Source organism: Hylobates moloch, unplaced genomic scaffold, assembly GCF_009828535.3.
Source record: "Hylobates moloch isolate HMO894 unplaced genomic scaffold, HMol_V3 SCAFFOLD_18, whole genome shotgun sequence".
Lineage (NCBI taxonomy): Eukaryota > Metazoa > Chordata > Mammalia > Primates > Hylobatidae > Hylobates > Hylobates moloch.
In genome coordinates this window covers 37,759,886-37,783,214 of record NW_026652293.1, presented here as the reverse complement: position 1 = coordinate 37,783,214, position 23,329 = coordinate 37,759,886, and the positions used below count along the sequence as shown (strand labels likewise).

At 38.0% G+C, this 23,329-nt stretch overlaps 1 protein-coding gene across 3 annotated transcripts in view; it reads left to right on the top strand.

Annotated features, from left to right (window-relative positions):
- EFCAB7 (EF-hand calcium binding domain 7) overlaps positions 1–14,606 on the top strand; it is a 51,370-nt gene extending 36,764 nt beyond the window's left edge. For all 3 annotated transcript variants that reach the window (XM_032137252.2, XM_058430880.1, XM_032137253.2), the window contains exons 11-14: positions 2,712–2,860; positions 10,238–10,447; positions 12,944–13,051; positions 14,352–14,606. In XM_032137252.2, the coding sequence (XP_031993143.1) occupies positions 2,712–2,860; positions 10,238–10,447; positions 12,944–13,051; positions 14,352–14,426 (542 nt within the window). In that variant the 3' untranslated portion in view covers positions 14,427–14,606. The remainder of the gene's footprint in view (positions 1–2,711; positions 2,861–10,237; positions 10,448–12,943; positions 13,052–14,351) is intronic.
- The last annotated feature ends 8,723 nt before the right edge of the window (positions 14,607–23,329 follow it).

The following is a 23,329-nucleotide window of genomic DNA, read 5'->3' as shown; positions in this document are numbered from 1 at the left end:
AATTGTCTCTTAACAAAAAAAAAAAAAAAAAAAAAAAAAAAATTGGCCTGTAATCCCAGCACTTTGGGAGGCTGAGGTGGGTGGATCACTTGAGGTCAGTAATTCAAGACCAGCTTGGCCAACATGGTGAAACCCCACTTGTACTAAAAATAAAAAAATTATCCAAGTGTAGTGGCAGGTACCTATAATCCCAGCTACTTGGGAGGCTGAGGCAGGAGAATCACTTGAGCTTGGGAGGTGGAGGTTGCAATGAGACAAAATCATGCCACTGTACTCCAGCCTGGGTGACAGAGTGAGACTCTGTCTCAAAAAAAAAAAAAAAAAAAAATAGACATCTTCCATATATTCCTCCTCACCCACAAGTTTTCCCTATTATTAACATCTTGCATTTGTATGGTATTTTTGTTACAATTGATGAGTGAATATTGATACATAATCATTAACTAAAGTTCATAGTTTACATTAGGTTCACTCTTTTTGTTTGTTTGTTTAAGATAGAGTCACTGTTAGCCCAGGACGGAGTGCAGTAGTGCAATCTCAACTCACTGCAACCCCTGCATCCAGGCTCAAGCGACCCTCTCACCTTAGCCTCCTGAGTAGCTTGGACTACAGGTGTGCCCCACCACACCCGGCTAATTTTTGTATGTTTTTTGTTGAGATGGGTTTCACCATGTTGCCCAGGCTGGTCTCAAACCCCTGGAGGGTTCACTCTTGTCTTGTACAGTTCTATGGGTTTTGACAAATATATAACATCATGTATCCACCATTACAATATCTTCACAAAGGACTATCCTTTCTCCATTTAATTGCCTTTGCTCCTTTGTCAAATATCAGTTGAATATATTTATGTCGGTCTATTTCTGGGCTCTCTATTCTGTTCCATTGATCTATTCATTGTTCTTTCACCATTACCGCACTGTCTTGATTACTGTAGCTTTACAGTAAGTCTTGGAGTCAAGTGTTTATATATATATATAGAGAGAGAGAGTCGGAATCTTGCTCTGTTGCCTAGGCTGGAGTGCAGTGGTGCGATCTCTGCTCACTGCAAGCTTCACCCCCTGGGTTCACGCCATTCTCCTCCCTCAGCCTCCCAAGTAGCTGGGACTACAGGTGCCCGCCACCACGCCCGGCTAATTTTTTGTATTTTTAGTAGAAATAGGGTTTCACCATGTTAGCCAGGATGGTCTTGATCTCCTGACCTCGCGATCTGCCCGCCTAAGCCTCCCAAAGTGCTGGGATTACAGGCGTGAGCCACCGTGCCTGGCCCAAGTGTTAATAAATTTTTTAAAAATTAATGAGGATTGAGAATTTTAAGTTTTAAAAAGTAGATTAGTTTTTGATAGTCTCTATGGTACAGTATCTAGATAGATTTTTTAATGTATTTGTATTATATATCAAATAATTTTTTCATCTTTTCTACATAGTAGCTCTAACCTCGATTTTTGTGGCTACCATTTCTTTTCATGATTGAATTTAATCTGCATTTATTTTTTCCCCCTGAAAAAGTTATGAGTAATTTTGAACTCTAAACTTTTTTTTTTTTTGAGAAGAGTCTTGCTCTGTCACCCAGGCTGTAGTACAGTGGCACGATCTCGGCTCACTGCAACCTCTGCCTCCTGGGTTCAAGCGATTCTCTGCCTCAGCCTCCTGAGTGGCTGGGACTGCAGGTGCATGCCAGCACGCCGGGCTAATTTTATTTTTTGTATTTTTAGTAGAGACAGGGTTTCGCCATGTTGGCCAGGCTGGTCTCGAACTCCTGAGCTCAGGCTATCCACCTGCCTTGGCCTCCCAAAGTGCTGGGATTACAGGCGTGAGTCACCGTGCCCGGCTTCTAAATGTTTTAAGCTATTAATCAGTCAACCAGTTTTAGACAGTTATGTCTCTGCTGCTTTTCTCACAATAATGCATACAAAAGAGATGCTATCTCAAATAAGAGTACCCATTTCCCTTGGATATATTATAGATGGAAGTTAGGAAATAAAATCTTCCCTGTTGTAGGATAGCTAACAAAATATCCATAATAAATAACTACTTATTATCCATGTTATAGACAAATTCAGGAATTATGCATGTCTAGATACTTCTAGGTAAATTTAGTTTTGCTCATAAATAGTGTTAAAATGGGCATAGACTTACCTGGGAAAATGTAGTTGATTCATGGATTCCAAAGTGCTCCCCATTATCTGTCAGTCTTTCAAGACTTGGGGACAGTTTAGCTAAAATTAGAGGAATCAGGCATATAGAAATCTCCTTAAATATGACACTGTTCCCATTTTTCTTTCTGAAACTCTAGTAGTTTGGGAAGTCTATCAAATTCATCAGTTTCTGCTGGCTTTAAGTGGCAAATACATATGAAGCATTTTAATTCTTTGAAATATATAACATATGCTCTAAATAAGCAGGCAGATTTGAATTTACCCAGAAATATTACAGTTTCATCTAATTTTAGAATATATTTGCACTATTTATAACTTTAGGATTTTTTGAAAAATGAAATTATGTACTATGACGTATCTATGCTGAGTTATGGGAAATTAGAAGAATAGCTCTCAATAATGTTTTGAGCCATTTTTATTTGACTTTTATCTTGCTCATAGATCCATAGGCCTCTTTTAAAATAAATATCTATGAATAATAATATATCATAGACATTTTATTAAAGTTATGAATTTTTAAATTATGTAAGAAAAAACTTTCGGTTGTTTAAACAGAGAATTTTGATACAAAGAGGAATGAACTAACAAGACAAGGATTTATGGATTTGAATCTAATGGAAGCTAATGATCGAGAAGGAGATCCTTGTGACCTTTGGGTAACTCTACACTCTATGGGCTACAATAAAGCTCTGGAGTTGACAGAGGTAAAGTATTCTTAAACTTTTGCCAGTGGGTTTAGTGTACATAATAATATTTTACTTTATGAACATTTTCCTGACATAACTTTCGAATTGGGCACCCAAATCTTTGAACTTTAGTATATGAATGAATCCTGGGTGCAACAACATGTTTCTGTTAGTTTATACAGGTTCTTGTTCTCACCTGAAATTTAGTTACTGCCAACATTAAAATAATTCAAAGACAAAAGAGTTTAAGCATATAATATGCAAGAAAAAAATTTGATATTAAAAAATTAAAATTGGAAAAGGCAGTTTGAGTTACTAAAGTCTCATTGCTATAGGGAAACGCTTTGTCTTAACAGTTTAAAGGCTCTCTTAGAATAAGGAGAATGTGTCTGCATTAGAACTTGGATTTCTGATCTTTTTATAAAGGGTACTTTTGGGGTTAATACTTGTAAAACACTTGGAACAGTGGCTTGCTCATACAAAGCGTTGTGTATGTATCAGCTATCATCATCATTATTATCATTAACATGATAGGTATAGAAGTTGAACAGGGCTTGTAATAAACCATAGGGGTAATAAAAATTTAAAAATTAGGCCTTCTTAAATTTTTTATATATATATATGGGTTTTTTTTTTGTTTTTTTGTTTTTTTTTTAAATTTGAGACAATGCCTTACTCTGTCACCCTGGCTGGAGTGCAGTGGCACAATCATAGCTCACTGCAGCTTCAACCTCCTGGGCTCAAGTAAGCCTCCTGCCTCAGCCTCCTGAGTAGCTAGGACTACAGATGCATGCCCCCACGCCCAGCTAATTTTTTAACTTTTTTTTTTTTTGTAGAGATGGGGGTCTCACTGTTTTACCCAGGCTAATTTCTATATTTTTATGTCAGATTTAAAATATAGAATTTAAGAGTTTCAGTTTCAGGCCACAAGTTACATAACAGTACATTTGTTTATACTCTTAAAATTAAAAATAGTATTTGTCCTTTTTCCATACTTGAATCAACTTAGGAGGGCAATACTAACTTTGAAAAATTTTGTTTTAGATACATTTAGACTTTGGTTTAATTCCTAGTTTTGACATCATTCAAAACCTTCATTAACCTGTTTTCTGAGAGGTTCTCTATTCTTTCCCCATTTTTAGAAATAGGAGGTGAATAGTTATGGTAACTATTTATATCCTACTTGAGCCTAACAGTCAGTGACTCCCACATTTTAACCATGTGTAAAATCAGCATCTAATCTATGAACAATATTGATTGTGCTACCCATGTTGTTGCTTATTAGGGAAATTAGTTAAGAGCAATTTAAGACTTATTTACCGCAGTTACTGATGTCATTTACCTTTGAAACTATAAGCAAGAAGGATTTCTGAGCTAACATTTAATTTAATTTAAATTTCATTTATTTATTGAGTAGGTTATTTGTATCATTTAAATTCAAAAGGTAAAAAAATACAGTATACATTGGAAAGTATCAATAGATGATGAGGCTGCCACTCAGTAACTGAAATAAAAAGACAAAGCTGAATTGATTGCTTACTATAAAGGAGAGCTATGCTGGTCAGGCACAGTCTCTCCACTAAGAGCAGAATGCTCATTTATATAGGGTTTTGGGGAGGTATGGAATTCAAGGATTGCCTGGCTTTTAGAGGCATAAATGAGTTAATACTATGTGGGGAAGCATGGTTACTTGGATGAGACTGTTGATTGGTTGGCACTAAGCAGTGTATTTACTGATGTGAATCCATCTCTGCCTGACTTTCAAAACTGAGGAGCTGACACTGGTTGCCTAACATAAGTGTGTTAATTGAAGTGGAGCTGTTCCTGATCAGTTGAACAGATTTAAAACCTTTTTTCTTACTAAATTGCTTTATTGTTTCTTATTAAATTCTTATTACTTATTTCTTTATTTTTCCTTATTAAATTCTCTAATTTAGGCTGTAGAGTTACAGATTACACATTCCCTGTATCAGCCTATGAAGATCCTCTGTTAAAGAGCAATATAACTTTTTTATAAGGGCATTGCCCCTATATCACTGTAACTGAATAGTGCTCTTTTACTGAATTTGAGGAGTAAAACTTACATGTTTAGTTTTGCCCCCCCCTTTTTTTCTTTTTTCCTTTTTAAAATAGCATTTCATGATATTAATTTCTTTCTAGATTCAGAACTGGGAAAATTTACTTTCTTTTTTTTTTTTTTTTTGAGACGGAGTCTTGCTCTGTCGCCCAGGCTGGAGTGCAGTGGCGCGATCTCGGCTCACTGCAGGCTCTGCCCCCTGGGGTTCATGCCATTCTCCTGCCTCAGCCTCCCAAGTAGCTGGGACTACAGGCGCCCGCCACCTCGCCCGGCTAATTTTTTTTTTTTTGTATTTTTAGTAGAGACGGGGTTTCACCGTGTTAGCCAGGATGGTCTCGATCTCCTGACCTCGTGATCCACCCGCCTCGGCCTCCCAAAGTGCTGGGATTACAGGCGTGAGCCACCGCACCCGGCCTACTTTCTTTTTTAGAGTTTAAGCACTACATAACTTTTATTTCCCTCTTGTATGGGTTAACAGGTAGTTGAGAGCTAAATATTGTGCTAAATTTAAGTAGCATCCCATAATCTAGGTTTTATTATTACAGTCTTCCCCATCTTCCTTATCACATATATTGTTAATAGTTTTACAATGAATAATTTACAGTTAATAGTTTTCTTGCTTGTTGTTTGCTTCCTATATTAAGTTGGTAGGATAAAGAAAGTAAGTAAATAAAAGATCAAGCCCATGAAAAGAAAAAATAAAACTATAGGGCAACTCTTTTAGATGTGATAAGACTTTAATTAAAAAATTTTAGGGCCGGGCGCGGTGGCTCACGCTTGTAATCCCAGCACTTTGGGAGGCCGAGGTGGGCGGATCACGAGGTCAGGAGATTGAGACCATGGTGAAACCCCGTCTCTACTAAAAATACAAAAAATTAGCCGGGCGTGGTGGCGGGCGCCTGTAGTCCCAGCTACTCGGAGAGGCTGAGGCAGGAGAATGGCATGAACCCGGGAGGTGGAGCTTGCAGTGAGCCAAGATTGCGCCACTGCACTCCAGCCTGGGCGACAGAGCGAGACTCCATCTCAAAAAAAAAAAAAAAAAAAAAATTTTAGAATGTGCAAAAATCACTAATATTCCTATACACCAACAATAGTCAAGAGCCAATTCACAAAAGAACTCCCATTCATAATTGCCACAAAAAGAATAAAATACCTAGGAGTACAATGAACAAGGGAGGCCAGCAATCTCTACAAGGAGAACTACAAACTACTGCTCAAAGAAATCAGAGATGACACAAACAAATGGAAAAACATTCGATGCTCATGGATAGGAAGAATCAATATCATTAAAATGGTCATACTGCCCAAAGCAATTTATAGATTCAATGATATTCCCACTAAACTACCATTGGTATTCTTTACAGAACTAGAAAAAAATATTTTAAAATTCATATGAAACCAAAAAAAGAGCCCAAATAGCCAAGGCAATCCTAAGCAAAAAGAACAAAGCTGGAGGCATCATGCTACCTAATTTCAAACTATACTACAGGACTACAGTAACCAAAACAGCATGGTACTGGTACAAGAACAAACATACAGACCAATGGAACAGAATAGAACACTCAGAAATAAGACTGCACACCTACACCTGTTTGATCTTTGACAACTCTGACAAGAACAAATACTGGGAAAAGGATTCTCTATTCAATAAATGGTGCTGGGATAACTGGCTAGCCATATGCGGAAGACTGAAACTGGACCCCTTCCTTACACCATATACAAAAATTAACTAGGGCTGGGTGTGGTGGCTCACGCCTGTAATCCCAGCACTTTGGGAGGCTGAGGCGGGTGGATCACAAAGTCAGGAGATCGAGACATCCTGGCTAACATCCTGGCTTCATCCTGGTGAAACCCCGTCTGTACTAAAAATACAAAAAATTAGCTGGGCGTGGTGGCAGGCACCTGTAGTCCCAGCTACTCGGGAGGCTGAGGCAGGAGAATGGCGTGAACCCGGGAGTCAGAGCTTGCAGTGAGCCAAGATGGCACCACTGCACTCCAGCCTGGGTGAGAGTGCGAGACTCCGTCCCAAAAAAAAAAAAAAAAAAAAATTAAGATAGATTAAAGACTGAAATGTAAAACCCAAAAGTGTAAAAACTCCAGGAGATAACCTAGGCAATACCATTCAAGATATAGGCATGGGGAAAGATTTCATGGTGAAGATGCCACAAGCAATTGCAAGAAAAGCAAAAATTGACGAATGGGATCTAATTAAATTAAAGAGCTTCTGTGCAGCAAAAGAAACTATCAACAGAGTAAACAGACAACCTACAGAATGGGAGAAAATTGTTGCAAACTATGCATCTGACAAAGGTCTAATATCTACTATCTATCAGTAACTTAAATTTACAAGAAAAAAATTCCATTAAAAAATGGGCAAATGAACAGACACTTTTCAAAAGAAGCTACACCTGCAGCCAACAATCATATGAAAAAAAGTTTGACATCACTGATCATTAGAGAAATGCAAATCAAAACCACATTTCACACCTGTCCAAATGGCCATTACTAAAAAGTCAAAAAATAAAAGATGCTGGTGAGATTGTGGAGAAAAAGGAATGCTTATACACTGTTGGTGGGAGTGTACATGAGTTCAACCATTGTGGAAGACAGTGTGGTGATTCCTCAAAGACGTAAAGACAAATACCATTCAACCCAGCAATCCTATTACTGGATATACACCTAAAGGAATGTAAATTGTTTTATAAAGACACATACGCATGTGTGTTCATTGCAGCACTATTCACAATAGCAAAGACATGGAATTAACCTAAATGCCCATCAGTGGAAAACAGGATAAAGAAAATGTGGTAAATATACACCATGGGGCCGGGCGCGGTGGCTCACGCTTGTAATCCCAGCACTTTGGGAGGCCGAGGCGGGCGGATCACGAGGTCAGGAGATCGAGACCATGGTGAAACCCCGTCTCTACTAAAAATACAAAAAAAATTAGCCGGGCGTAGTGGCGGGCGCCTGTAGTCCCAGCTACTCGGAGAGGCTGAGGCAGGAGAATGGCGTGAACCCGGGAGGCGGAGCTTGCAGTGAGCCGAGAGCGCGCCACTGCACTCCAGCCTGGGCGACAGAGCGAGACTCCGTCTCAAAAAAAAAAAAAAAAAAAAAAAAATACACCATGGGATACTATGCAGCCATAAAAAAGAACGAGGTCATGTCCTCTGCAGGGACATGGATGGAGCTGGAAGCCATTATCCTTAGCAAACTAATGCAGGAACTGAAAATCAAATGCCACATGTTCTCATTTATAAGTGGGAGCTAAATGATGAGAACACATGGACACATAAAGGGGAACAACACACAGTGGGGCCTATCAGAGGGTGAAGAGTACGAGGAGGGAGAGGATCAGGAAAAGTAACGAATGGGTAGTGGGCTTAATACCTGGGTGATGAAATAATCTGTACAACAAACCCCTATGACACACATTTACCTGTGTAACAAATCTGCACATGTACCCCTGAACTTAAAAGTGTAAAAAAAAGAAAAAAAATTAGAGAATATGTTTTAACATGGACATTTTAAGATGTTTTACTTTCAGTGAATATTCAAATATTTATCCTCTTTGGTTGAATAAAACTGATAGCCATGACTTAAAAAATGGCAGAATATTACCAGAATTTACCAGTACTGAGCAAATAAATTAAAACTTTAAAAATGTCATACTCATAATTATTATAAATAATCCTTAAAAATTTTTACAAAGGTGATGTGTATGAAAAATAAACCCAGGTCTTCTATTTTTTAGTCCAATGATTTTTCATTCTACTATTTCTCTTAAAAAGGCAAATTTATTATGCCAAAGGTTGAAGTGATTAAAATATTTTTATTATAAAAATATTTTATAATTATTTTATTTTATATTTATATTAAAATATTTCTTAAAACAAAAATTTCTGTTTATGTTCTACTAAAATTAACTTCAGACTTCTTTTATTTCCTTAAAAGATGACCACCAATTTGTGAATTTATTCAGTTATTCAACAAATATTTATTGAATACCTACTATGTGATAACTGCAGGAAAGAGGCACTGAGGATACAAAGATGAATAAAATAGTCAAAGTTCCTGCCCTTATGAAATTTATATTCCATGAAGGAGAATGATTAATTAATTAAAGTAAAATTATATCGGCCAGGTGCAGTGGCTCACGCCTGTAATCCCAGCACTTTGGGAGGCCAAGGCAGGTACATCACCTGAGGTCAGGAGTTCGAGACCAGCATGGTCAACATGGTGAAACCTTGTCTCTACTAAAAATACAAAACTTAGCTGGGTGTGGTGGCAGGCACCTGTAATTGCAGCTACTTGGGAGGCTGAGGCAGGAGAATCACTTGAACCCGGGAAGCAGAAGTTGCAGTGAGCTATCACCCAACCGCACTCCAGCCTGGGTGACAAGAGGAAAACTCCGTCTCCAAAAAAAAAATTATTTCAAAGGTGTTTTGAAACAACTCAAAGGCTGAAGTAGAGAACAGAGAACAGTGGGGGAGTGAGGAGATTGGGGGGGCCAGAGCAGATCCCTCTGCAGAGGCGGCACTTAAGCTTTAACCTGAAGCAGGAAGACAAGGTACCTATGTGAAAATACATAAGGATAATCTTCCCAGTGGAGAGAACACTACGTATGAAGGGCTTCATTTGCTCTAGGATCTGAAACATCAGGATAGCTGTTGCATAGAGACACAGGAGACCAGGTTGGATAGAGAGGCAAAGGCTCTTTACCACATTGGCTTTTTACCACATTGTAGGCTGTGGTAAAAAGACTAAGGTAGATATTAGAAAAATTTCATTCCGAATGCAGAAAATATTTTTAAGTCTCATATTTTAAAGGTGTTTTTAGACTAAACATTTAGTCAGTGCTCTGTGCCCATGCAGTAAGCTTCAATTGTAAATGTAATAATTTCTTTAGAAACCTTTGATGAATTATTTCTGTAACCCTCACCTTAGAAAAGAAAATTAAATAACATGGTATTTGTTAGCATTGAACCAAATGGAGAGATGGTATTATGGCTTAAAGAAGGTAGTATATTACTGATTTGCTAGAGGTTATTATTTTCTTTTATTTTCTATAAACATTATGATTTGCTAGAGGTTATTATTTTCTTTTATTTTCTATGAACATTATCAGTTAATATGCCACCAAAAAGTCAGGATTTCATGCTTGCTTATTACTCAATTCATAGTACTAAAATTTTCCTCTAAAAGTATATTAGAAGGACAAGCTAGAAGGTATAGCATATCTTCTTATATGGTAACATATTAATAATTTATTTAAAATTCTATCAAAAGGCTAAAACAAGATTTTTTTTTCCAATCAGGCATGTCCATTTGTCATTGATATCTATGCAGAAAAATGCAAGCCAAAAATTAAAGCTGTCCATATGGAGGCATGTAGTGGACAACTTGAGAAGGCCATTTGTAAATCTGTTCTTAGCAACGGTGATGCCAAAGTGATGGACGGCTATGAAAATATAATCGTGCATACTTATAGTTGTGACACCTGGATAACGTCAGTTATTGAAAACAAGGTATCAATTATGATGTGGTTTTCCTCATTTTGCTACAAAGCTTACTAATATATTTCATCTTATTCCTTACTCTATTCGTATGTGGTAATTAAGTATCCTATCACATTAATAATGTTTATAATGCATAACTATTTTTTCTGCTCAGGTTTCTAACTCAAACTGGGAGTGGTAATTTTTATATGATTTTTAAAGATTTCCAATTTTTTCTCTTAAAGTATTAGGAAAATTAAACATTTGGATATCAATGAAAATAGAGCACAATCTGGGTACAAAGTATTTTATTTAGTTTGTTTCTAAAAGTTTTTATGTATACATAGCTATTTTAATAATAGATATCATGTTTTAAAGAAATATTATAAGCAAAGAAAAAAATTTCAACCCAGCGTTTTACACTAACATTGCAGAGATCCTATAAATTATCATTATTTAATGTAACTAAATGTATTCTACTGTCCCAAGACCTGCTTTCATGAAGCTGATTATTTCTACCTTTGGCTCTCTTCCCTGCTATTAATACTATTGATATTACAGGTCAAGAGAATATGAGCATAAATTCTTAGTCAGAAATATCCAGTTCTCTAGAAATTATAAATTTTCATAAAACTTTATATAAGATGGCTAGGTGCTCAGTACTGTTGACTTATTTCTTTTAGGTCCTAGGTGAGACATATTTTTATGCCTGCCATAAATTTCTTAAAATACTTAAGATTTGGCAGCGTTTTTAGTCAACCTGAGAATATATTATGTAACTATTTTAGTCACAATAGGAGCCACCAAAAAGTGTAAAACTTGATCTCTGTGTTCAAGGAGTTTCTGGGCTATAATTGGAAAGACAAAATTAATACTCTTGAAAGACATCAGAGAATAATTAAACGTTACATAATGTAGTACTGTTTGTGTGTGCGATAGGGGTTTTATTCTGTTTCTCTTGTAGTTGTTAATTTGGACCATAGAAGTTGGGGAAGGATTTGTTATGAGGGGGAAGGGAACTGTGATATGGGATTTGAGCACTGAAGGATGACTAGGATTTAGATATGCAGACAGACAGCCTTTAGAAGCAGGGGAAACAGTGTAAGGAGAAATCAGGCGAAGGGTATATATGAAGTATAAAGGAAAGAGTGAGAATATCTGCTTTGCAGAAATAGACGGCTTTATTTGGAGGAGGATTAGGAGGTAAATAACATACAGAATGGATCCAAATTATATATATTATCTTGAAAATGAGATAGAGGAGTTTAGACTTGATTAACTAAGCTTGGGTCCCCACCTAGTAGACTGCAGTTTTCAAATGGACCAATCATGCCTCAGAGGGTGATTCCTAAGATACATCATAGTTCCCTTTCTGCCCTCTATGTTTTATTAGGGTTAAAAAGGTGAAGGGAGTCACTACCTTACCCCAACCCCTCTGTTCTGCTATCACCTATTAGTTCTCAATTCTCTGCCTCCTTTTTCCTCAAGGAAAATTCAACTCTCTTCACCAAAATGTGATAATAATGTGAACATTTTAGACCTTATTGTTTGCTAGGCATTTACATATATTAGAGCATTTACTTCTCACAACAACCCTATGAAGTAAGTGCTATTCTCATTTTACAAACAGGAAACTGAAGCACAGAGCAGTTAAATAACTTGCACATGATTACACAGCTAAGTAGTAGAAGAGTTGAGAAATAAATTCAGGTAGTCTAACATTATACTACCCCCTTTGTAGTCATTAGGGTATGATCACAGATTCTTAGTAGGGGAATATTTTTATTCCTGCATTTTTCCCATTTATCAGTGTCATTCGGCTTTCCCTTGCTCCCTATCCATCCTAGAGGCCATTGTCTATTATCTCAGTTGTCACTTCTTCCATAACGTCTTTCTTGAAACCCCAGTCCGAGCTAATGTTCATCTTCTGTGTTTCTATAGATCCTTCTAAATACCTCTGTTACAAGACTCAGCAAAGTGTTTTGTAATTGCCATTTTATTTGTCTGTCTCCCCTAGAGTGTGAGCTAGGAGTCAGTAATTCTATCTTTTATCTCAGTGCACCTAGACCCTAAAACAATGCCCGATACAAAGTTGATAATAAATATATTTATTTATATATTGTCAATGAAGGAGTAAAAAGATGTTTTAGACATATAAGTTGGAAGGTAGTATTAAAATGAATGGAATTTGAAAAAACTAGAGATAACAACAAAAGAAATAGAGAATATTGTTATCATAAGTCAAGGATGAAGTAATGTGACCCTAGTGTCCATAATACCCTGGGAATGAAGATTAAAAGGCAAGTAAATTAAAGTCACATTTAAAAGAAAAAGTTTATATAAATGGTGACAGATTGGAAAGAAAATGAATGAGAAAAAGTAACAAAGTTGAAAGAAGTAGCCAATTTGTATGAATTTGTAGTGCACTATATGATGTTAAAACAGAATTTCAGGGTTTATTCTGAGGCTTATATTTGTCTAATTATTAAAGAAAGGACTAGCAGCTTATGAAATCTTTTTTTATAGTCAGATGAGAAAGTGATTATTCACATCAACAATGAGCTAAGTAAAAACTGTGTAAACAACAGAGGACTCAACATATTTGCAGTAGAAGTGGGACCCAAATCTACAATGGTAATGTATTTTTTCTAATTAAAGCCTTTCGTTTTATGTCTTTGAAAAAAAATTGCTATTAATGCTGTGAGTAAACATGTAGATAGAAAATGGAGTGGAAAATTATTTTAAGTATGATATTTGTATCAGTGTCATTCTATACTCAGAGACAGGAGACTTTGGTTCTAATCCAGTTCTGTCACTGTTTGGTTGAGTGACTATGGGAAGTTCATTTACTTCTATGTTCCAGTCTCTTTAAATGTAAAATTAAGATAATATCACTAGGCTGGGCACAGTGGCTCACGCCTGTAATCCCAGCACTTTGGGAGGCCGAGGCGGGTGGATCACCTGAGATCAGGAGTTCAAGACCAGCCTAACCAACATGGTGAAACCCCATCTCTACAAAAATACAAAAATTAGCCTGGCGTGGTGGCAGACGCCTGTAATCCCAGCTACTTGGGAGGCTGAGGCAGGAGAATCGCTTGAACCTGGGAGGCAGAGGTTGCAGTGAGCTGAAATAACACCATTGCACTCCAGCCTGAGTGACAAGAGTGAGACTCCATCTCAAAAAAAAAAAAAAAAAAAAAAAAAACACTAGTTTTATGTACTTCATAAAGTTAAAGATAAAAATAAAATGATGTGCATGAAAGTACTTTTTACATCATATAGAAATGTAAAGTATTAATAGTAACAATAATTTTGATACCCCAAAATGCTTTTATCTGCATTATTAAGATTTTCTAAAGTATCCTGAGAGGGACAATGCCTCTGAGTTTTAGATAAGCAAGTAAGTCAAGAGCTAGAAACAGCTATAGTTCTGGTATTAGCAGAACTCTGGGTTTCTGATTTAGCCAGGGGTTCAAATTCAGGGACACATCAATAGAGCTACCTACTGGGCAAGTGAAGGGAGAAAGGAAAAAGTTTCCTATTCTTACCCTTTCTTTCTCCATACTGTCCATAAAATCCTAAAACATTCCAGAACAGGATAAAGAGATTATCTTTTCTGTTTCTCCAATTAAGATTTTAGAAAATGCTCTAGGTTTAGCAAGGAAAGGATATTTTCTCCTCTTTCCACCACTCTTCTTTACCCACATTCTCACACACCAACTGACAGCTACTCTGTTAGGGTAGAATTTAGACTGGATTATCCTGTTAGACCTCAGATCATAGATTGCTAGTCTCTGCTAAGGACAAATATTGTAGAATTTTATTTGTACAGGGATATTCTTATACAAGGCCTAGAAATGTTGTCCTATTTCAAAATTAGCCAAAAGTAACCATATATAAAAAGAGAGTAAAAGCTTTCTATTTTTATGTGCAGGTTTGTCAACATGTAATGCCTCTGAATGAACGACAAGAATGGATATATTATTGTATATATTCTCTTATTTCTTAAATAATTATACTTAGAACTTACCAAACTAAGAATTATTTCAGATTTAGTCTTATTTATTAAACAACTAAATGCTACTTGATTTAACTGATGTACCTAAATAATAATCTATTCAATTTATATGCAGTTTCATTTTATGTCCATGTTATATGCTTTATTATTAAAATATAAATAATGCTTTCATTGTGTGGTGTTCTTATTTAGTAGGAAATTTTTTTTTTTTTTTTTTCAGCAATAAGGCTGTTTATTTCACATGGGTGCAGGCGGGCTGAGTCTGAAAAGAGAGTCAGCAAAGGGAGATAAGGGTGGGGCCATTTTATAGGATTTGGGTAGGTAAAGGAAAATTACAGTCAAAGGGGGTTGTTCTCTGGCGGGCAGGGGCGGGAGTCACAAGGTGCTCAGTAGGGGAGCTTTTGAGCCAGGAGAAGGAATTTCACAAGGTAACGTCATCAGTTAAGGCAGGAACAGGCCATTTTCACTTCTTTTGTGGTGGAATGTCATCAGTTAAGGCAGGAACTGGCCATCTAGATGTGTACGTGCAGGTCACAGGGGATATGATGGCTTAGCTTGGGCTCAGAGGCCTGACATTCCTGTCTTCTTACATTAATAAGAAAAATAAAACAAAATAGTGTTGAAGTGTTGAGGCGGTGAAAATTTTTGGGGGTGGTATGGAGAGATAATGCCGGGTGATGTTTCTCAGGGCTGCTTCGAGTGGGATTAGGGGTGGCGTGGGAACCTAGAGTGGGAGAGATTAAGCTGACGGAAGATTTTGTGGTAAGGGGTGATATTGTGGGGTTGTTAGAAGAAACATTTGTCGTATAGAAGTATTGGTGATGGCCTGGAAACAGTTTTGTGTGAATTGAAAAACTAAACGGAATAAGAGAAGGAGAAAAACAGGTATTAAAAGACTAAGAATTGGGAGGATCCAGGACATCCAATTAGAGAGTGCCCAAGGAGGTTCAGCATAGCCCTGCCAGCAAAGATTATTTACTTTAAGAGGGAGTTAAGAGAGGCCGTTTGGGGATAGCACCAGGAGATATCAGCTGTGATGGCTTGGGGAAACAGTGTAAACCAGCAGTGTAAACAAGAGTAGGGCATTTATGAGTGGTTGAGAACGGTGAATAGGAGTATGGCTAGACAGAAGATAGATAGTAGGGATGACAAGTTTTTTAGGGCACAGTCCAAGTTGGTTTGGTGTCTGGAATGAGACTGGGGCCTAATAAAAAGGAGCGTCCATACAGGAGCTCAAATGGGCTGTACCCTGAAGCATTCCGAGGACAGGCCTGAATTCTGAGAAGGGAAAGTGGTAAAAGTATTGTCCAGTCCTTTTTAAGTTGCTGGCTGAGCTTGGTGAGGTGTGTTTTTAAAAGACCATCAGTTCGCTGAATACCAAGAGCCTGAGAAACTGCTTGGGTGATTTGACTAATAAAGGCCGGTCAGTTATCAGATTGTATAGAGGTGGGAAGGCCAGACCGAGGAATTATGTCTGACAGAAGGGAAGAAATGACCGCGGTGGCCTTCTCAGACCCTGTGGGAAAGGCCTCTACCCATCCAGTGAAAGTGTCTACCAAGAGGTATTTTAGTTTCCTGACTCGAGGCATGTGAGTCCTGGGCGGGGGCAAATCCTGGAGCTTGATGTGTAGGGAAGGGAGGGGGCCTGAACAATCCTGAGAGGTAGTAGAATAGCAGCTGAAACACTGAGAAGTGATTTCCTTGAGGATAGATTCCCACGATGGAAAGGAAATGAGAGGTTCTAAGAGGTGGGCTAGTGGCTTGTAACCTACATGGAAGAGGTTATGAAATGATGACAGAATAGAATGGGGCTGTGAGACTGGAAGGAGATATTTTCTTTGGTCCAAGAACCATTTGCCTTGTGTGGGAAGAGATAGGTGGAAGTTTCAGTGAGGGAGTAGGTGGGAGTGGCCAGATGAGAAGGAAGAAAACTGCCATGAGGGATAGAAATTGGAACAGGGCTAGCTGCTTTTTTTAGCCATCTTATCAGCATAAGCATTGTCCTGAGCGATGGGATCTGATGCCTTTTGATGGCTGCTTTTTTAAGCTGCCTTATCAGCATAAGTGTTGTCTTGAGCAATGGGATCTGATGCCTTTTGATGGCCTTTGCAGTGAATGACTCCAGCTTCCTTTGGAAGTAAAGCGGCTTTGAGAAGAGTTTTTATTAAAGAGGCATTAATGATGGAGGACCCTTGCTTAGTGAGGAAATTTCTTTCTGCCCGTATAACAGCATGGTGGTGCAAGATATGGAAGGCATATTTAGAGTCAGTAGAAATATTGACGCGTAGTCCTTTTGCAAGAGCGAGGGCTCGAGTTAAGGCAGTGAGTTCGGCTTGCTGAGAGGTAGTGGAGCGGATCAGAAAGTATATACTATATTTTCTCTTGGAAGGATAGTTGGATAAAATGAGTGGAAAATTAAAATGAATTTACATGTATGAATATTTCTGAATTCTTTAGCATATTTATAAATTAAAACTAGAAATATAAAAATTAAGTCTCATTACTATTCAATTCTGTTTACCCAGATGTTTTTATTTCATTAGCAAATTTAAAAAACTAATTATCTAACATGCAGTTTTAAATTATAGACTTCCATGATCACTGTAACTCCTTCCAACTTTAAAGTTTTATAGCTCTAATATTTTAAAAGAAATTTAAAGGTTAAGTATCAAGTACTGTTTTATATATATATATATGTCATGCCATATTCTTAAATTACTATATTTAGTAATTTTATTGATTTTATATTAGATATTGGGGTAGAGTTTTTTTTTAAAAAGTGGCCTTTTAAAATCTTTTTGGTTTAGGTTAAATATGAAGCAGAAACTTAATATATTATATACTACACTAATATTTTGGATATAATCCAAGAAAATGGATGTGTATTTACGATTTTGGCCACCAGAGGGTGAGCATATTATTTATTAGGGAGATGGATAGTATTATATTTCTCTGCACTGTGTTAGGTCCTTTATGATTTCTAAGACTACTTTTGGCAAACTGTGTTGGACACTATGGCTATATGCATATCCAGGCATGTAACACCCATTTTTTTTGAGACAGAGTCTTGCTCTGTCACTCAGGCTGGACTGCAGTGGTGCTGCTATCTCAGCTCACTGCAGCCTTGTTTTTCTGGGCTCAGGTGATTCTTCCACCTCAGCCTTCCGAGTAGCTGGTACTACAGGCCCGCGCTACCATACCCAGCTCGTTTTCATATTTTTTTTTTTTTTGTAGAGGTGGGGTTTTGCCATGTTGCCCAGGGTGCTCTAAAACTCCTGGGGTCAAGCGATCGGGTGCCTCGGCCTCTCAAAGTGCTGAGATTACAGGCATGAGACACTGCCCCCAGCCAACACCCATTCTTATTAGAGAACATATTCTAATTTATAATGTGGATACTAAGTCTTCTTCTCCTAATGAGTCTTCATGAGTTTGCAAGTTTAAGAGCATTCAAAGTTAGCCCTGCTATCTTTACATGGTCTTACAAACCCTATCTTTGATGCTCAGCCTAGCTTAATTTCTGGGGGAAAAAAGAACTGTGTAATGATTTGAGGAAAAATAAAGCAAATAGTGGACGTGATTTAGAGGATATAGATGAGATTCATGTGGTGAGGTAATGTGTGAGCCAGGAACTCTAGGAATCATTATTGAAAGTCTGAGGGGTAGGCCTGACACGGTGGCTCACGCCTGTCATCTCAGCACTTGGGAGGCCAAGGCTGGCAGATCACCTGAGCTCAGGAGTTCGAGACCAGCCTGGCCAACATGGTGAAACTCTGTCTCTACTAAAAATATAAAAATTAGCTAGGTGTGCTGGTGGACACCTGTAATCCCAGCTACTTGGGAGACTGAGGCAGGAGAATTGCTTGAACCCTGGAGGCAGAGGTTGCAGTGAGCCGAGATCGCGTCATTGCATTCTAGCCTGGGCGACATGAGTGAGACTCTGTCTCAAAAACAACAACAACAAAAAACAGAAAATAACAAAGTCTGAGGGGGGCAAAGAATTTTGGTTGCTTTGAAGTGTCTGTACTTGTTACCCATGGCTAGCACTGTGTAAAGAAATGGAGAATAAGATACCCTCAATTCTTATGAGTAATTCACAAGCTGTCTATATTTGTGATATTTGACCAAAGTCAGTTTGTACTTTAATAATAAATACTCTTGACCGGGTGTGGTGGCTCACGCCTGTAATCCCAACACTTTGGGAGGCTGAGGTATGTGGATCATCTGAGGTCAGGAGTTCAAGACCAGCCTGGCCAACCTGGTGAAACCCCGTCTCTACTAAAAATAAAATTAAAAAAAAAAAAAAATTGGCTGGGCGTGGTGGCAGGCACCTGTAATAATCCCAGCTACTTGGGAGGCTGAGGCAGGAGAATCACTTGAACCCGGGAGGCGGAGTTTGCAGCGAGCTGAGATCGCCCCACTGCACTCCAGCCTGGGTGACAAAGAGAGACTCTGTCTCAAAATAAATAAATAAATAAATAAATAATAATAATAATAAGTGCTGTTGGCTGGGTGCTGTGGCTCATGCCTGTAATCCCAGCATTTTGAGAGGCCGAGGCAGGCGGATCACAAGATCAGGAGTTCGAACCAGCCTGGCCAATATGGTGAAACTCCGTCTCTACTAAAAATACAAAAATCAATCAGGCGTGGTGGTGTGTATCTGTAGTTCCAGCTACTTGGGAGGCTAAGGCGGGAGAATCGTTTGAACCCAGGAGGCTGAGGTTGCAGTGAGCTGAGATCTGCCACTGACTCCAGCCTGGATGACAGAGTGAGACTCAAAAAAAAAGGAGTACTTTTTTTTTTCACCCAATACATTTCTAAAAATATATATGAATATTTAACAAAAAAGACTTACATATGATAAAGGAGTTGGAGTATGGTTCCATTTCTCAAAAATTAAATATTTTTCAACTTCTTTTAGACACAGTTGATAAATATGCAACATTTAATACATATTCTTAATTCTATTCTTACCTTTCCAATTGAATACAAGAGTAAGCAAGTTAAATTCAAGGCCAGCTTAAGTTCAGTTATCTGATTCGGGCTAATGTCAGCATGTTATGAAAATGAAATGGTTCCAGAATGCCAGTATTGTAAGCTTTCTGGCAATTTCTGATATAGTATGCAGAATTACTAAAAAGTAAATTTCTCTCTGCCTTTTTATTTTATTTTATTTTTTATTTTTTATTTATTTTTTATTTTTTTTTTGAGACGGAGTCTCGCTCTGTCGCCCAGGCTGTAATGCAGTGGCGCAATCTCGGCTCACTGCAAGCTCCGCCTCCCGGGTTCACGCCATTCTCCTGCCTCAGCCTCTCCGAGTAGCTGGGACTACAGGCGCCCGCCACCACGCCCGGCTAATTTTTTTTGTATTTTTAGTAGAGACGGGGTTTCACTGTGGTCTCGATCTCCTGACCTCGTGATCCGCCCGCCTCGGCCTCCCAAAGTGCTGGGATTACAAGCGTGAGCCACCGCGCCCGGCCCTCTCTGCCTTTTTAAATACCCATTACAAAAGTGTCCAGAATTGGCTTTTGAAAAAAAAGTTTTTTCTTGGTAGAGAAGTAAAAATAGGAGTAGACTAGGCTAGGGAATAGTACACAGGGACATCCAATTAGCGTGTATCTATTACATATTAATTAGTTATAATAAATAAGTAGTAGGTATCATCTCTGTCCTCAGGACGAGAAAGCTAAGGAAATGAGTTACATGTTAACCTATTAGGGAATAATAAATCTTAATAAATGCCAATCATTAAGCATTAAACTAATGATGTGAATATGGAAACAGAAGAGGAGGGGAAGGCTTGACCAATTTAGGGGATGTAGATGAAAGGAGATGAAAGTCTGTTGGAGGACTGAAGGAACGAAGTTTAGTTTGAAGCTAAGTAGTGCTTTGATTTGTTTTTACTCATGTAATATAATGTATTTTAAAATTTAAATAATATAAAAAGAGGACACATTTTAATAACTATTAAAGGAAATGAGGCATAGTCTTTAAAATACTAAGTGGTACTACACTAAAATGTTAGATTAAGTTTGACAGTGTTAGAGCAAGTTTGGACAAGTTGGAAAAATGAATGTGGGCTGGAAGAATCAGGGGAACCTGAACTGAACTTTAAGTGACCTTGAAGAGATAGGAGGGATTTAGAAAGAGGAGAGGAAATGGAAATTTAAGGTATTTTCTAATGTTTTTCACTTTTCCTAGAATGTTATTGTATCTTTGCCTATTAATATCATAAGCAATAGATCAATCATATATAAATTGAGTCCCTAATGTGTGCAAAGTCTTGCTTTAATTATTGCTTATATAGAGGTGAACAAGCCAGACATTGCTCCTGCCCTCATTATACATAGTCTATCAGAGAAGATAGATTGTGAACAAGTATTACAGGCTGTACCTCTAACATACATTTTTTTTTTTTTTTCGAGACATAGTCTCGCTCTGTCACCCAGGCTGGAGTGCAGTGGCGCAATCTCGGCTCACTGCAAGCTCCGCCTCCCGGGTTAACACCATTCTCCTGCCTCAGCCTCCCGAGTAGCTGGGACTACAGGCGCCCGCCACCACGCCCGGCTAATCTTTTGTATTTTTAGTAGAGACGGGGTTTTACGTTGTTAGCCAGGATGGTCTCGATTTCCTGACCTCGTGATCTGCCCGCCTCGGCCTCCCAAAGTGCTGGGATTATAGGCATGAGCCACTGCGCCCGGCCTCATAAGCAATAGATCAATCATATATAAATTGAGTCCCTAATGTGTGCAAAGTACTGCTTTAATTATTGCTTATATAGAGGTGAACAAGCCAGACGCTGCTCCTGCCCTCATTATACATAGTCTATCAGAGAAGATAGATTGTGAACAAGTATTACAGTCTGTACCTCTAACATACATTTTTTAAATGCCTCATCCTTCATGAAACTTTTAATTTTTTTCTCAGCCCAGAAGAAACTGTTCTACTTTTTGAACTTCTATTTTAAAACTAATACTTTTTTCCTGTGGGGTTTTTATTTCAGATCAAAAAAATATATATCATACAGTAAATTTGACCCTTTTTTGGTGGGTTCGGGGAAGCTTTCACAGTTCTATTAATGTAACACATATATAGATTCATATAACCACCACCACAATCAGGATACAGAGCAGTCCCATCACTAAAAAACTCCCTCACGTTGTTTGTTAGAGTCACATCCCCATGACCTTACCCCTATGCATACTCCTATCCCCTGGAAACCACTATTCTATTCTCATCACTATAGTTTGGTTTTTGAGAATGTTGTGTAAGTGGAATCATGCAGTATGTAACTTTTTGAGACTGAATCCTTTTATTCAGCATAATGCCTTTGACAATCATCCAAATTGTATGTATCAGTCGTTGGTTCCCTTTATTGCTGAGTAGTATTTTATTATATGATTGTATTACAGTTTATTTATACATTCATCTGCTGGGTGGTTTCCAGTTTTTGGTAACTTAATAGAACTGCTATAAAGTTCATCTACAGATTTTTACATGAACATAAGTTTTTATTCCTCTATAGTAGATACCCACAGGTAGTACTGCTGGATCATATGGTAAATATATGTTTGACTTTTTTTTTTTTTTTTTTTTGACGGAGTCTTGCTCTGTCGCCCAGGCTGGAGTGCAGTGGCGCAATCTCGGCTCACTGCAAGCTCCGCCTCCCGGGTTCACGCCATTGTTCTGCCTCAGCCTCTCCGAGTAGCTGGGACCACAGGCGCCCGCCACCACGCCCGGCTAATTTTTTGTATTTTTAGTAGAGACGGGGTTTCACCGTGGTCTCGATCTCCTGACCTCGTGATCCGCCCGCCTCGGCCTCCCAAAGTGCTGGGATTACAAGCGTGAGCCACCGCTCCCGGCCATATCTTTGACTTTATAAGAAACCGCCAAAGTGTTTTCCAGATTGGCTGTACCATTTTGCACTTCCAGCAGCAATGTAGGAGAATTCCAGTTATTCTGCATCCTTATCAGTACTTGGTATTGTCTGCATTTTTTATTTTAGCCATTATAATAGATGTGCAGTGGTATCTCATTGTGATTTTAGTTTGTATTTCACTAATGGCTAATGATGTTGAACAACTTTTCATAGGCTTCTTTGTCATCTGCATACATAGTATACTTTTTGATGGGGTGCTTCTTCAAGCCTTTTGCCCATTTGAAATTAGGTTGTTTGTTTTCTTACTGTTGAGTTTTGAGTTTCGTTTTCTTACCATTTGATTCTTTATAAATTCTGGATATGTCTTTTATTGGATATGTTATCTGAAAGTATTCTCTTCTGTAGATAGTCTTTTTGTTCTCTTAACTGGATCGTATAGAGAGTGAAAGTTTTACATTTTGATGAAGTCCAATTAATCAGTTTTTCCTTTAATGGATTATGCATTTGGTGTCAAGTTAGAAGTTGTTGTCTAACCCCAGGTCACAAAGATTTTTCTTCTGCTTTCTTCTAAAAGTTGTATAGTTTTACTTCATACATTTATATGTATGATACCTTTTGAGTTAATTTTTATATGAGTTCTGAGGTTTAGGTTGAGGTCCATTTTTTTTCATATGGATGTCAGTTATTCCAATATCATCGGTTGAAAAGATTATCCTTTCTCCATTAAATTGCTCTTGTACCTTTGTTGAAAAATTCACTGGTCATATAGAACCATATCTTTGCATGAGTCTATTTCTGAACTCTATTCTGTTCCATGGATTGATGTGTCTTTCCCTTCACTAATACTACATTGTCCTGATTACAGTAGCTTCATTGTAAGTCTTTTTTTTTTTTTTTTTTTTTTTTTTTTTTTTTTTGAGACGGAGTCTCGCTCTGTCACCCAGGCTGGAGTGCAGTCGCGCAATCTCGGCTCACTGCAAGCTCCGCCTCCCGGGTTCACGCCATTCTCCTGCCTCAG